The sequence below is a fragment of the Schistocerca nitens genome, chromosome 4 (assembly GCF_023898315.1).
Source record: "Schistocerca nitens isolate TAMUIC-IGC-003100 chromosome 4, iqSchNite1.1, whole genome shotgun sequence".
NCBI classification, from domain to species: domain Eukaryota; kingdom Metazoa; phylum Arthropoda; class Insecta; order Orthoptera; family Acrididae; genus Schistocerca; species Schistocerca nitens.
Window position 1 is genome coordinate 82063631 of NC_064617.1, and position 16792 is coordinate 82080422.

A 16792-nucleotide genomic window follows, 5' to 3' on the forward strand; every position below is an offset into this window, starting at 1 on the left:
ACAGAGGAATGCTGAAGATTAGATGGGTACATCACATAACTAAGGATGAGGTATTGAATAGAATTGGGGAGGAGTTTGTGGCACAACTTGACTAGAAGAAGGGATCGGTTGGTAGGACATGTTCTGAGGCATCAAGGGATCACCAATTTAGTATTGGAGGGCAGCGTGGAGGGTAAAATTCGCAGAGGGAGACCAAGAGATGAATACACTAAGCAGATTCAGAGGGGTGTAGGCTGCAGTACGTACTGGGAGATGAAGAAGCTTGCACAGGATAGAGTAGTGTGGAGAGCTGCATCAAACCAGTCTCTCAGGACTGAAGTCCACAACAACAACAACAACATGAAACCATTCAGAAAAGCAGTCAATTACACTGTTAAGAACTTTTGCTGCTCAATGCCCCCTCTAAATGGTGAGTAAGTCTACTCTAATTCATACTGTCTTTGCAATATTATACTTTCTAAATCAGCTCCAATCCTCCTTGGACACAGAGGAGAGTATGATGACCCATATCAAATCATCTTTTGAATACAAGTAAAACAATCTAGTAAAATTAAACGTATCATAAATACTACTAGACGTTCCCATTAAATGTGTGTCTATTGTGCATCAGCAAAATATAAGTCAGTCTGTATGTGGCAACAGAACATTACTCCTCCTGAACCAATATCCATTTTGTAAGGAATGAACTCTCATTTCATCAGTCAAGTGCATAATGGAAATCAATATGTCATACCTCACTGACTCGCAAAATCATTCTTTCTTTACAGCAATCCATGCCGGACTGCAATTGGGCACAGTAGCATTGTGCTGTTGTTGCAGTGCAATAACAAGGAAATTGTAGTAAAAACATAATTTATGTAGATATTTACATTGAAGAAATGTTAACTGTGCACAAAATTAATTGATCAGGATTTTGCCAATGTATTCAGTATGCAGGGCACTCAAATCTGTAAGTGGTCAGTAGATAATGTATACTTCTGTTCTGTCTGCAGAAATACTAAAATATATTTCCTCTTCACAGATCACCATGACGAGAGTCGATTGCAACTTCCAGGACAAGGATTTGACAACACAGAATCTGAGCGCATACAATGCAAGAAAATGTCAATTAAACAAGAGATTTTATGACAATTTGCAAAAATGTTGGAAACCAAACTTTTTCAATAATGTGTCCATGAATTCCATCCCTTCACAACCATAACACTTACACATCAAATGAAACCAGAGACATTCAATACTTTGGGGTGATGCTACAACATTACTTTCATCACACTGTGAAACCCCAAGAGAAGCCTGAAGCAAGGGGTCAATCATAATGAAATGGATACTAGACATAAGAAAGCTAAAACACCAGTAAACTGACTTGTATTAAGAGTGGAGATAGTTAGGAAAAATGGATGAATACACTAGCCTGATGACAACAACGCAGTGCCTTTGAAGCATACCCATAGCATCAACGAACCATTAGTATTACAGATTATGGACACTGCCCCCCCCTCCCCACACACACACACGCACAACAATGTCTAACCATAAAAAACTAATTAATTAATGGGCACAAGAGTATCAACATTAATGTGCAAAAAAAGAATATATTACATATTTTATTTTTAATTATCTAATAAAATGCTAACTATACTTCAGTATATGGTTACAAAAGAGATAAAACCATTTATTAATTTAGTTATGACAACATATTACACTGATAATGTAAATATTACTACTAATAAGTCACAGATACTAGTCAAAGCTTATCAGATTACTAGAGGAGGTAATCAACATTGAAGTTTGTCACATACCTCATTTTTGTTACTTTATTTATTTTTTTGCAAATATTCTCTGTTGATGATTTACAAGGACTTCATATACCACCAACATTATTCACTTTTGTATCTCTGTTCAGTACAATCTTCATTTTTATAGAGCTGTCCAGTTTTAACATATTTAATGTAACAAGGTAGTTCTTCAGAACATCGGAGATCTGTCAGCTGAGGTCATTTGACAGTAATCTTAAGTACTTCACTAAATAACACTATGTCCACCAGCAGTATGCACACAAGATTTTTGACTTATTACGTTTCACGGTTTTGAATAACTTTATCAAAACCTCACACATTTTTGTAAATTTATTTAAGGTTTTTGTAACACAATGATTTGTTGTATTGGTAACAACATTACAATGCTTTTGAGCTTCTTATAAAAGTGTCCCATCACAGTAATCTTTCCCCCTTAGCAAGTCATAATATCCAGTCACAAACAGCTAGGTTTTATTTCTTCATTTTATTACCTTTGTACATTAATTTCCTCTGCGGATACACCCATTCCATCTTGAACTTCAATTAAATTTCTTTTAATGACATATGGACTATGTTTGTTTGAATAGCTTAGCTTCAAAAAAGGCTTCTATCACAATATATCTTACATAAAAACTGGAAGCACGCAAACTTTTAAATAATCCAGACAAGTACGGAAATGCCTTTGTAAGTAGAAACTATGTGTAAGGCAATGTAATGTAGTAAAAAATATTTCCAGATTACATATTCATTTTCTTTTATTTTTATCATTTTTATATGGTGACACACACACCAGACACTGGCATAACATCAGATTTAAAATAATCATACAATAATACAAATGAAAAAAAAAAAACAAATATAAATATTGTATTGTACAAAACTATTCGCATTTAAAGTACAACATTCACATGATGGATCTGTGTTTTGCGAGAAGAGAAAGTAATATCAAATATGCTGCAGGAAGGAATGTGCACATTATATGTCAAATAAAAAGGCAAGCATAGGGGAAAACACATTTAATGGTAAATTTCTTGGGGTGTTTCCATTATCCACACTGGGATGTAAACACAGTTTTCCCATTAAATGGAATGTGTTATATATCCTATTGCACTTGACACACACAAACACACACACACACACACACACACACACACACACACACACACACACCGACAGACAAAAATATCAATGTCTATCTGAGAAGGCATGTGGAACAACATTATCTCTTCTATAAAAAAGGTGCTCTATGCAGCATTTAACACAGTCCTGAAAATTATTAATTCTTGTAACAGTTTATGTGCCTGGAAAATGTATGGTGGAAAGAAAGAAGTCATTTATTTGAAATTGAAAAATGATAAACATAGAAAAAAATTACATTTATTTCTTCATTCTATACAATGAAATATTCCACAAGTAACATCCAGCAAATAAAATTTAACACTGGATTCGAATTTAATTTTATGTCATGACATTTTGATCTGAGATACCAAGCATTCACTCACAGGAATATGCAATTAAATTTTGCACAGCTGACGATGACAAAACCACAGATCTGTACACAGTACCTTCTGTGAGTATGTCGGCATTTTCAGTCACACACAGTATAAAAATTCTAAAGAAATTTGTACTTTACTGTGGTCAGCTACTAAGTCAAGATATTTTACATGACAATTGAAAATTAATTATTTGTTAAGATTATCCACATTTCATATGCCTGCAGCTTTGTGCAGCTATGTAATCATTTTTGTGCCAACATTCATACTGACACTGAAGCTGTTTATGAAAATTCACTATGAAGGGGGCGAAAAAACAAAAAACACAAAAGAAACAATTGTCCATAGGAAAACAAGTCTTCTGCTGTTGTTTTTTTTTTTCCTTTCAAACAAAACAGTTTCTACAGTACTGGGGTCAGCACAACTACCATTAATTTAATTAAAAACATTACTTGGACTGATTACAAATATCTGCATGTTTGCATGTTCTGTCTCAAGATATGAATTTCAGTATGTCACTTTTACATGAGAATTTATGTATGCAAGTCAACACACACAAACCACATGCAATCATCAAACACCCATCCACTCTCTCCCTCCGTTTATTTATGTATGTGTGCACTTTCCCTGCTAAATGGCTTTTTTTCTTCTCAGCATAACTAAAAAAAAGGAAAATACTATTGGCCACATCAATAGTCCATCAAACATTTTGTTAAAAAGATGCAAATATGACTTAACTTATAATGAGTGTCCTACACTGAATCCATGAACACCATGATCTAAAATAATTATAATAAAAATATACACTGTCATTCCTATCTACTTTATACCTACAAAGGTATGCGGGGAACAAGAGGATACAACTGACATATAAATCTAGAATCGTCGACCAGATGAGGCAAATGCCCCAAACAGTGGTTGTGCTGGTGGCGTACTGAGAGTGGACGAAGTGGATACAGTGACACTTTGGCCAGAAGCAGAGGTGGGTGTAATTTTGTGGAGCAGGTTGCCTTGCATTAAGCTGTCAAGTGCCTTTTGTACAGCCGGATCATTCAGGAGAGGTGCGGGAGTGCTTGGTTGAGAGCCACTTGACCAGCTGGATGGTGCTGGTGCTGACACCGGTGTGGGCGGAGGAACAGGGGCCAGGTTACTCATGTTGTTGAGATTACTCAAACCAGTCATACTGCTCATACTGCCTATACCGCCGCTGGGGTGGCTCATACTGCCAATACCACCGCTGGGGTGGCTCATACTGCCAATACCAGCACTGGGGTGGCTCATACTGCCAATACCAGCACTGGGGTGGCTCATACTGCCAATAGCGCCGCTGGGGTGGCTCAAATTGCCAATAGCGCCGCTGGGGTGACTCATATTGCCAATAGCGCCGCTGGGGTGGCCAGGAGTGCCACTGTTTGAATTGTTCAAAATGTTCAGAATACGATGTTGTAAATCCACTTGCTGCTTTGCTGGTGGCTCTGTAAAAGAGGAAAAAGAAATGAAACTGAAACTGCATAACATCCTATTCACATGTATGAAATTAATTTGCCAACATTATTTCAGTTCCAACTTATCTACATTAAAATGCTTTCATTTCTTTTCATTTATATAAAATTGTTTACAGCAATATTGATTTCGAGAATCAGTTTTTAATCCTTAAAAGAGTATGCATAATGCTGTCCATCATACACCTGTGACTGAAAGACCTCTTTCTTTTCACATGAAGTTGTCCAAGGTATTTGCTCAACTCAGTTTCTTTGCCTATAATGAGCATTTACTGTCATAATGCCCTAAAATAAGTTACTCAAAATAATGTTTCAACATTTTCATGTATCAGAAAAGGGTAGATTGAGTCAGGGGGCAAGGAGGATGAAGTGGTGGTGATTAAACAGCAACAAATATCGTTACAGAAAGAAGGAAAAAGTGGCCATCTATCAGCTTGGTAAAACAAGCACAGAAAAATGAGAAAGCTATTCAACAGATGAGAGACTGAAATAATGTACGATGAGATAAAGAAAATTGTGGTGTGAAGTTTCCCTGGGGTATTTCTGGCTTTTAGATTTCTGGGGTGTTAACCTGAGTCATGTTGGTCAACTGCCAATGCGTCTAGGCATACACTAGGGAACTGTATGCATGGTAGAAGAGAGCCGCCATGGACAACCTGAGTTAGGCATTGAACCCCGAACTAGGCTGAGGGGGGAGAGGGGCGAGTGGGGTGAGGGGGCAGAAGCGAAGTGTTCTTGTACAGTGAGGCCCACACACCAGGCGATAGCACAGACTGCAGACCGTCATTTGCAGCTGAACAGCTTTACACCTACTACCACTACTACCCACCGCACAGTTATGGGGATGATTGAAGTGACTGGGGAGGGGGAGCAGCCATAAATATAGGGCACCAACACAAACAGAGCAATACCCATCAGAAATCACCTGAAGATGGGAATGAATCTGTTTGCTGAAATATCATGCAGAACTTACAATGTGACCTGGGTGGACAACCAAAATTTATGAGATAAAAGAAATTATTCAGATAGCTAAGGAAGACAAAAATTTATTAGTGTTGGAGAACTGGAATATCTTATTACGAAAAAGAAGAGAAGTAAAAATTGTAAGTGATCATGGGCTGAGAGAATGAAACGTAAGGTGGTGACAGCTGGAGGACTTTTCCACACGGCATAATTCCGTCATTGCCAGCTCTCACTTTAAGAATCAGGAAAGAAGCTTGACAAGAACTAGAGACACTGGAAAGTTTCAGATAGACTGAATAATAATATGACAAGAGACTTCAAAATCATATTTTAAACTGTAAAACATTTGCAGGGGCAGAGAAGGTGTCTGACCAAAATTTATTATCATGGTTGCAATTACTTACAGAATAACAGAATACTGATAGAAGCTGACCTGGGGAGAGATCAGTGTGTGTCCAAGAGAAATGTACGAACAAGCACAGTAACAATGCTGATATGATTCATCTTAGAAGACAGGAGGGAGGGAGTGAGTGAGAGTTGTAGTCTATCTCCAACGTTATTTTATCTGTATATTAAGCAAGCTGTGAAGGAAACTAAGCATCAATTTGGAAGGGGGATTACAATTCAAGGAGAAGAAATAAAAAGTCTGAGGCCTGCCAGGGAGATTATAATTCTGTCAAAGACAGAAATGACTTGGAAGAGCAGTTCAACATACTAGATGTCTTGTGAAGAGGTTATATAAGATAAACATTAACAAAAGTAAAGCCAGTGTAGTGGAATATAGTGTAATTAAATCAGGCAGTGTTGAGGACATCAATTTAGTCTAAAAGCCACCTTACTGCTTAGTTTCCACATGCTCACATTGCCCATCCAAATATTTACTACAATGATACTACAAGGCAGTGTTCTCTGTACCTAAATAATCCACCTCAATACCAAACCTTGTGCCATGACAACATGTTGAATGCCCCTACTTATTGCAAATTATCCATCACTCAAATTGGATCAAGGTGGAGCAGTCTCACCATAAGAACTCTAACAATTTGAGTGCACTATTACCACACAAGGAGAGGTCCCCAGCAGTGAGATTGACTTTTTGAAACCATACAGTGATGTAGGTTAAGATTCCACGCACCACGCCCTGCCACAACTCATCCTGGTGGGCCTCTGCAAGTGAGGTGTTTTTTAATAGCGATGAACAACAGCATTAAAATGTGGTATTTTACTGAGTAGTTGCGTGGTGTAATAGATAGAGTACTAGTCTATTCTAAGACCCTGACTTTAACTCAACCTTCCCACATCGACTTTCCTAATAAAATGCATATTCTATACAACGCCATGTACAGATGGATAAAATGTGCCAGGGTTGCTATCCTGTATCCCTATACAACTATTATTAATTAAAAATTAATTAAAGAATTTTTTGATAGCTATTCTCATGCAGTTTCTTATAAAATTTAGCACCAATCAAGAGTAAAAGAAGTAAATAAAATGTCACAGTAAGGTTGCCTAACTTTTTCCACGCAATAGAGAAAGGTTGCCAGATGAAAATAGGTAAGCCTGTGAGAGTAAATTACCATTTCCAAGTTTCCTTCTATAATCATAAATAAAATGATGGTAATTTTATTGTGAATAGGGCTGTCTTAGGAAAAATAAGCAAATCTTAGGGTCATCATGATTTTCTTTCTCCACCAGTGATGGCGAAGCTGTGTAACAATGTAGCTGTTCTGTTCAGTTCAGTTCAGTTCAGAAACTGTAACTTCCTCACAGTATTATTAAAATGATTAAAACAAGCATTGCTAACAATGGAACGAGACATCTCTGGTCCATTACTCTCCACTGATCTTTTTTTTTTTTTTGTTGGTGTGTGTGTTTGTGTATGTGTGTGTGATATAGAGAGAGACAGAGAGAGAGAGAGAGAGAGAGAGGGAGAGAGAGAGAGAGAGAGAGAGAGAGAGAGAGAGAGGGAGGGAGGGAGGGAGGGAGAGGGAGATGGAGATGATGGAGATGGAGAGGGAGAGAGAGAGAGACGATGGAGAGGGAGAGAGGGAGGGAGAGAGGGGAGGGTGGACACTGACATTGCCACTAGCACCAATGCCGCCCTCTCCTCCTTGGTGTACCGGTGAAATGTTTAAGCAGGCAAGTCCACATTAGTCGATACTGAAATCTCAAGTCCACACAGTATGGGCAACGCAAACCTATGTTGGAATAGTAGATGGATTTTACCTCTTACACCAGATCGCATTTCCTTCCACAAATCTTTGATACAATAGCTGAATCACTTCTCATTAGACTTTGTTCAAGTAAAGCTGCAGAAGTACATATTATATTTCACAGCACTTCAATGTTTTCAATCAAGGATTCTGAAAAACAAAGTTGACAATGGTTTGATATTCCATATATGATTACAGGACCTCCACAACCAATACATACGAATTTTTGTTAAGTCCTAAGAATTATCATTTTAAGGAAGCTTTGGGTACAGGTCTCACTATATTATTGGGAGATTGACCATTTGGTATCAACTTTGCAAATGAAGAAAGTCTTTATAATCTTTGGGAGTAAGTGCTACTCTTTTCAACTGAAGGCAACTCACGTAAGAACTAAAAAAAATGATCATGAATGTCAACACGAAGTGCATAATCGATTTATGTTTTGTATTAGCAAAATTAACCAACTTGACACATTTAGTAAAAGCCTCTTATACTGATGTTTCAATAATTATCTGATCAATATGTATAATGTTTCTGAATTAGAAATTTAGTTGGCATGTTCACCAACTAGGACAAAAATAATAATGATATTAACTGTATCAATTGCACAGAATTAGCACCAAAGTAGAGATCCTCATTATGTTAAGTCTATCAGAATTTTTGGTGTTTACAGGCTGATCACACTGATGCTTTGTACACTGAAGGAAAAGTCAGACCTAAATTTTTTTCAAAAAACAAAACCTACAAAAGATCTTTTGCATCACAAACAGATGATGTCGACATTTTCATTGATGAAAAAACTAAGATGGTTCAAGAGTTTAATGCTCTATATATGACAAAGCAGTGTACACTTGTTAACAATCCAAGATTTCATATTTTCCAAATGAATGATTCAGTGAAGAAAGAAAATGAGCAGTTTTCATGCTGAATCTTGCGAATGGTACATGGATGGCTATTTAAAGCCAAGAGCCTTTACAAGTTAATAAAATTTTACATTATACAGACAGGGAAAATAATGATGAAATTCCTTTGTATCAGATTTCAATACTGCTACTTCTGATGTATCATTTTCTGAAAAAGTATAATATTTGAACACACTATTTTAAATTATATGATAAATTAAATTGTTTCTATTATAACAAACACATTAATCACTTTTTAAAGTTTTGATTCATTTTTTCACTTACATTTATTAACCCTACTAAACAAATTATGTAACATTTGAAAGGAAAGTGAATATTACTTACATATTATTATTATTATTATTATTATTATTATTATTATTATTATTATGTTACACATTTACACAGTGAAAATTATTGTCTGCTTCCAAACACAAAACAATGAGTGTAGATATCAAACACCACAAAATCTTTTCCATATTTATTAATATTTTTCCTTCTTCGTCCTGGTCAACTAGAGACCATGTCAAGTCAACTGCATCTTTCCCTGAGCTGTAATTGCCGCCCAATGCTCCTGCCTTCATTTTTGATGTTTTTCTTTTCTCTCATGGGTTCATGTCTTCCTGTATTCAGCTTCGGCTGTTCCTGGAAACACCTGTGCATTCATGTTTTCTTGAGTAGATCATGCTCATGGATACTTTAAGAAGAAATTTTAGTTCTCAAAGACCTTTTCCGACTTCATTTCTGTGAACCATATGCCTTTGTTTTCTTATCTTGAAAGTAGGTTAATATACTTCCAGGGCTCGCTCATGAGATGGACATGAAAGGCAATATTTCTTTTCTGAAACATGTCACTATCTTCTCCATGTGTTTTTATAGTTCACAGTTGTAATGCCTCCTTTGATGGGACCAGGATTGTTTGAAAAATCTTCCTTTCTTTGGCCTCATGTTTCTACATTAAACCTTTCTTTGTAACAGTCTCTGCCACATATAAGGCCTACGCTATAATAACAGGTTAGGTATTGTCTAATTTTGGCACTTAATGAAATTTATCTCTTATTGTAGATACCTTTAGTCAATTGTTAGGATATTTTCATTTTGTTAATGTACAATACAAAGGCTTCTTTCTCAAATAGGTTATGCTGTATCCATTCACATAGGTATTTAAATGTTTCTGCATGCTTAGTTTTTCCTTGTCCAACCTCCAGTTCTCTTGGTGATGATTTTATGGTTGTCATAAAGTGTGTCCTCTCAAATGAGATTTGAATCCAAGGATTTGTTCACTGTATCTTCAATTGGTTAAGCTATTTTGTTGCCATATCTCCAGAGCCTGAATTATCACTAGATCATCCACAAAGGCTACACAATTCATAGTGGAATTTATACACTTGTAGGCTTGTCTATTAGTAATATTGTTGTTATTTATATTTTTTTCTCCAAATCAGATTCTTGGCAGAAAGACTAGTTTTTATCACTTTTTAAATGCTGTTAATGTTCAAATAATTATTATTTTTATTAATAGTATTATTTAAATCATAATTGTTACTATTATCAATAAAAATATTATTTACTCGAAAATGGCTTCTTGGTGGTATAGTAAACTGTCTCTCTATTACACTGAGAAATAAGTATTCAAACTCTCTTTAACTCAGTAACTGTTTCACACAGCTGTTATTCTGCATCTTTCTCTATTACAGAGGTTCCTATGTTTAGTGTTTCTCTGTTGCACCACATTCTCGTATTACAGAAACTTAAAGTTACAACAACCCTAAGATTCACCTACTTTTCTTAAGCCAAATGTATACCACCATGTTTGCAATAAAATTATCAGCATTTTATATACAATTATATATGGAAATTTGATGAGGGTAATTTACTTACACTTGCTTACTTATTTCCACCTGGCAACCTTTCACTATTGCATGGAAAATGGTAGGGAACCTTATCTTAGTGTTTTATTTACATCTTTTACTCTTCATTGGTGCTAACATGTTTTTAAGAAACTGCAGAACTATCAAAAAAAATTTCATTTATTAATTTTTAACTGGAAATAGTTGTGCAAAATAATTTATTAATATTGACTGCACAACAGTATTTGTAAAAATGTATTTTTTATTACAAGATGTGAATCTTTTTTAATGGTAATTGTCAAACAAAAATTTAAAACATAGCCTACCTGCTGGACTCTCATTGGCCGTGTAGAACCAGCTGACACACCATCTTTCATTCCCGTTATACGTCATGGTGAGTGTAGACAATATTGCAACAAGAAACGTAAGTACACCACTAGCCCCTATCTAGAAATTTCCCACTTCCTGCAGGAAACAATACTACTGTTAAGTATCTGTCCAATTTTGAAGTCAGTTAGATTCTGACTACAAATAAATTCAGGCAAACTGCTGTTTAAAGGTGGTAGATGTTCATAAAAAGCTAAAGTACATGGTATAGATTCCCATGGTTAGCAATACAACAGAATTTGCTGCTCACTCACTGCTCCCCTCCCGGTAATTATCCTAACTCTCAGCCAAGCTGGTGTCACTGTTCACCTTCCCTACTGAGCTTGAGCAATTATGAGAAAGGTAGTCTGAGAAGTGAAAACCATTTCATTCCAACCAGCACTCAGGGATATAGTCATCAGTTCAGGTTGATCCAAGCAAACATGAGAGAGTCTGACAGAATTACCTTTAGCTGGTGGCATGTCCTTAGCGTCACCAAGTTCAAGCTTCAGCTGGAGTTCTCTTTTGTCCTGAAGATAACGAATGATGCGATCATACTGAAGCACAGTCAGCTGTCTGTTGTCTGCCAACAGGTTTAACAACACCTGGATAGCTTCTGGATGCCTGTCAGACAGCGAAGGGCCTACAGATGGAGCTGCAGGTACCACTGATATAGGAGCTGGCACACTTGGCCCTGCACTCACAGGAGCAGTTGGTCCTTGAGTTGGTCCCGGAACCGGTGGACCACCTGGTTTCTCACCACGCATGTGTGCCTTGAAGTCACGTTCTATCATTGGGATAGCATCCTCCAATGGCATATTTCGATGTTCTAGAAATAAACATGATACCGTGACACAGAGTACGAAAAAGGTAAAACAGCTGACACACACAACACAACAATTATCTATATTTTTAACACACCAAATCATTTTAAATTGAAACATTGAAGATTTGTTTCAGTTCAGTACAACAAATGGCAAAAAAAGGTGACTAAAGTGCGCGTCATTTACGATGGCAGCCGAGTTTAGGTTCGTTTTGCACATCTGACATCACAAAACACAGTCAGCCAATGAACAGAGAACGACGTTGCCAGAGCTCGACTGCAGTGCAGAGCACGGACGAGTGTCTCCAGTTTAAGAAACGTTCAGTGATAAATAAAGTAATTGAACAAAAGCAATGCCTTGGTAGCAGACTTTCTTTTATACAAAGTTTGGAAAAAGCATTCTTTATACCAATTGCTTCATATTCTATTAATTAATTAAACCAAACAAGCAATAAGCCTCCTAATTCCGGCGATAGCAAGGATAGGTGTTTGTATCATTCTCACTAACCGCTTTTTTGCAATAAAGGACAACGGTAATTGTTTATTGTACTTCGACGAAACGTGAGTAATTCATAGTCGTACCAACAGAGTTTGTCGGTATTTTGCGTGACATTTGAAAAGTGCTCCGTGAGGTCTATTGAACGACGAGCTGCGTTAGCGTAATGGTTAAGGTATTTGGCTGCGAAGGAAAAGGTTCTGAGTTCAAACCTTGTTCGGTGCTTAATATTTTCTTTATTTAAAAACAATATCGAATTTTATTCATTTGAATGTAATTTTTTGAAATTTCTAGTGGCAACTAAACTCGACCATATGGAAAGTATACGCTATGGACTTTTATCTCTGCAAACTCTTCAAAATTTCGTGCAATGGTATACTACATCTAATGCTGCACAATAACTGCGTTTAACATCGAAACAAAATTAAGCCATTTATGGGGGAAGGTATCAGTCAAGAAGATGTGTAAAAATCAAATTTTTGGGCCAAATAGTTTTTGTGAAATCAAATGATAAAGTGTGTCAAAGCAGTCGAAACACCATGTACGTGTCTGCACAGGCAAGCAGTGCAGTGATGACAAAATCGCACACAGTGCGGAATGTGGGGAGCACGTCTCTGTAGCAGCGAAAGGGTTAATGCGGCCGTGGTGGCTTTACTTCATAAACTGCGCGCCCCCCTAGACATAAGTTTACGAACTATACTATGGAGCTGCTTCTCTTGGCGTGCGCAACTGGCAACACAGCAATCTCCCGCGTCTGGGCGGTCATGCGCAAACCGCCAAGATGAAAGAATTGAATTATAGTAGTGACTAGTACATTCTTTGCTGTTCAATATAAGAAATTTTCAACAAAAGTAAGTGGAGTATGATTCTAATTCCGATGGGAGTGGCTGAATTAATAGAACTCAGTTGTCCTCAAAGGTACTGACTGCTTTTTGTTTCCTGCCAACTTTACCCTGCAAACTGTGTTTAGTGCACTTCATGTCAATAAGTAAGAAGGTTTAAAATTCAGTTACACATAGAAGTTTCACAAATGTTAACATGATATTTCTGCTTTCATAGATGTCTACACACTACACATACTGTTGCCTGTTGCCTATAGTTGATATGTGACCAAAAGGTAATCAATGGTAATCAACAACAGCTGATTTTGCTAATCCCATCAGTCACTTTGCCCGCTGTCTTCGAGTACCTGGGTAATAGCAATGTCATAAAACATGTAGTAAAATTCTCAGTTGGACAATTATGAAGACACATAACATATTAAATACAGAACTCATAATTTAAAAATTACTATTTTGTAATTATGGGTACCTGAATTACTCTTTTACTTAATACAGTGCCAAAATTGAAAGATCCTACACTTAACTAAACAGAGCAGAGGTGTTAGTGCTTTATGTCTTCTTTTGTTTTGTCCTGCTCTTGTTTGTGCACATTAAAGACCTACCATTTGAAATGTAGCACTGGCATGGTGAAATATACGTGCTTATTGCTTTCACTCAAGAGTGACATTTATAGATGTGACAACACTGCTGTATACTGTCAAAGACTAATACTGATTAAGTATAATTTAGTCATACAACAATTTGCACTGAAAACTATGTGGAAATGACAATCTTGCTGTACATATCACTACGTCATTTGAACTACCTTATAAGTAAAGCTGTCCTCAAACTGTACACTGGTGTGTCACCAGAATGCCTTACTAGGTATAGTCCCTGCCCTTCGACCAACCTAAGAACAGACTCTTTCAGCCACTTGTATGAGGATACACAGTTCAATGTGGATTCATAATTATGGTACAATTTGGGAAATGCATAAAGAATTAACAGAGCAGAATTAACACACCAACTTTCAGAAAAGAAACCACATATTGGACCTGTCTTCAACCCAAAGGTTTTTTTTCAATATATCAATGCTATACTAGGCATGGTCTTATTGAAGTTGACATGCCCTCATCTTCCTGTGACCTATGAACCATTGTAAATGGAGCTGCAGTTTAAAATGTGCCCTGAAAAATGATGAAACTCCACGTTTTTCACATAAATCACCGTTAAAAATTAAAGCAGCAATAAGTGACAAAAAACAAAAGGGCTCACCCATGGACATTTGGCTCTGTAATCTGACACCCACACAAAATCTGAGCCGTACCGTATTTCACACACTATAAGACTCTGCGAACTATAAGATGCACCTTAATTTTTAAGCAATTTTTTTAAAAAAATAATATTTTTATCAGTAGACTGCAAAGCCAGACTAAAAACAATTCTTAGGTTTATAAATCAGAACTAACCTTCAAAATCCCCAAAAATCATCATCCGAACTTTTCTTGGTTTTCTTCTTCAACAATGTTGTCCTCTTCATATATAAAATGGTCTTCCCTGCCACCGAGAGTATTACTTATGGCACTTGTTGAAAATTTAACAAGAATTTCTTCTCTCACTCTAGACCATGACTGTTTTATCCACCAACACACTTGTTTGACTGTAGGTCGTGTTAAATCTCCCTTCAGTGTGAATTCATTTTTGGTTTCATCCATCATCATCCATTTGTTCCTTCCTGTCTCGTATACACTTTAAATGGTTTATTTACTGAGACATAAAGAGGTTGCAATTGTGAAGTAAGTCCTCCAGGAGTAACAGCAAGCTCTGTGTTTCCCTGTCTCAATTTCCTTTTCACAGAATTTTGACTACTAAACTGATCAACCATGAGATGAGAACTCTTCTTCAATAAAGCACCTTTCCTTCTCTCCCACACCCCGTTAATCCATAATTTCATACCAAACTCATCCACCCAACCCACGTCATGTATGTGAACAACACCTAGCAGTATTTCAGAAGGCTTTGCATTGTTTTGTGCTTGAAAATACTCACTTGATTAAGTTTAGCACTGTCAGCACAACAGGAAAGTACAACACTACAGTAAATTTTTTTCATTACCATTTATTTTTATAGTTACAATTTTAGCAGCTTTCACAGCAACTGTTCAGTTACTTGACACATCAAATGTAAGAGAAGTTTTGTTTGTATCCACTATCTGGATTAGTTCGACACTGGTTTTGTTTCAATGTTGAGTAATAAAGCAATGGAAAGATAATATTTGCTCTTCATACACATGTGGCGTGTGGCATTTTCTGAGATGTTTGGTTGTGGTTCATATGCTAAGTCCATGGTGCTTCATAAACCTGTACTACCAACCAACTCCATCCTTAGTCTGTTAAATTCCACTGTAGCGCTACCTCACAAGTGTGTATTTGAATCATTTTTGTATTAATTTCAATGCCAGTCTGACAGTGTCCTCGAATCCATTTCAATATTCTGTCTTCTAGTCTTGGACATTTTGAATTCCATCCTCTATTTGCATATTTAGTCTTCTTCATTTTTCTTCAGTTTTAATCTACAGTTCATAACCAATAGATTGCGGTCAGGGTTATCAATACAAAATCAAATATGGGTAATGCAGGCTAGGTCTAATCAAGAATTAAAAAATAGGAGTACGGGTAATCTACTACAAACAGCATATTGAACGCATTATTGTGGCCAAGATAGACACGAAGCCCATGCCTACTACAGTAGTACAAGTTTATATGACAACTAGCTCTGCAGACGACGAAGAAACTGATGAAATTTTTGATGAGATAAAAGTAATTATTCAGTTAGTGAAGGGAGATGAAAATTTAATAGTCATGGATGACTGGAATTCGACAGTAGGAAAAGGGAGAGAAGGAAACATAGTAGGTGAATATGGATTGGGGCTAAGAAATGAAAGAGGAAGTCGCCTGGTAGAATTTTGCGCAGAGCATAACTTAATCATAGCTAACACTTGGTTCAAGAATCATGAAAGAAGGTTGTATACATGGAAGAACCCTGAAGATACTAAAAGGTATCAGATAGATTATATAATGGTAAGACAGAGATTTAGGAACCAGGTTTTAAATTGTAAGACATTTCCCAGGGCAGATGTGGACTCTGATCACAATCTATTGGTTATGAACTGTAGATTAAAACTGAAGAAACTGCAAAAAGGTGGGAATTTAAGGAGATGGGACCTGGATAAACTGACTAAACCAGAGGTTGTGCAGAGTTTCAAGGAGAGCATAAGGGAACAATTGACAGGAATGGGGGACAGAAATACAGTAGAAGAAGAATGGGTAGCTTTGAGGAATGCAATAGTGAAGGCAGCAGAAGATCAAGTAGGTAAAAAGACGAGGACTAGTAGAAATCCTTGGGTAACAGAAGAGATACTGAATTTAATTGATGAAAGGAGAAAATACAAAAATGCAGTAAGTGAAGCAGGCAAAAAGAAATCCAAACATCACAAAAATTAGATCGACAGGAAGTGCAAAATGGCTAAGCAGGGATGGCTAGAGGAAAAATGTAAGAATGTAGAGG

General features: G+C 36.7%; 1 protein-coding gene across 3 annotated transcripts in view; it reads right to left on the minus strand.

The window, feature by feature from the left end:
• Positions 1–3157: 3157 nt before the first annotated feature.
• LOC126251504 (nuclear receptor coactivator 5) overlaps positions 3158–16792 on the minus strand; it is a 138649-nt gene continuing 125014 nt past the window's right edge. For all 3 annotated transcript variants that reach the window (XM_049951978.1, XM_049951979.1, XM_049951977.1), the window contains 2 exons: positions 11552–11914; positions 3158–4764 (listed from right to left, as the gene is read on the minus strand). In XM_049951978.1, the coding sequence (XP_049807935.1) occupies positions 4166–4764; positions 11552–11914 (962 nt within the window). In that variant the 3' untranslated portion in view covers positions 3158–4165. The remainder of the gene's footprint in view (positions 4765–11551; positions 11915–16792) is intronic.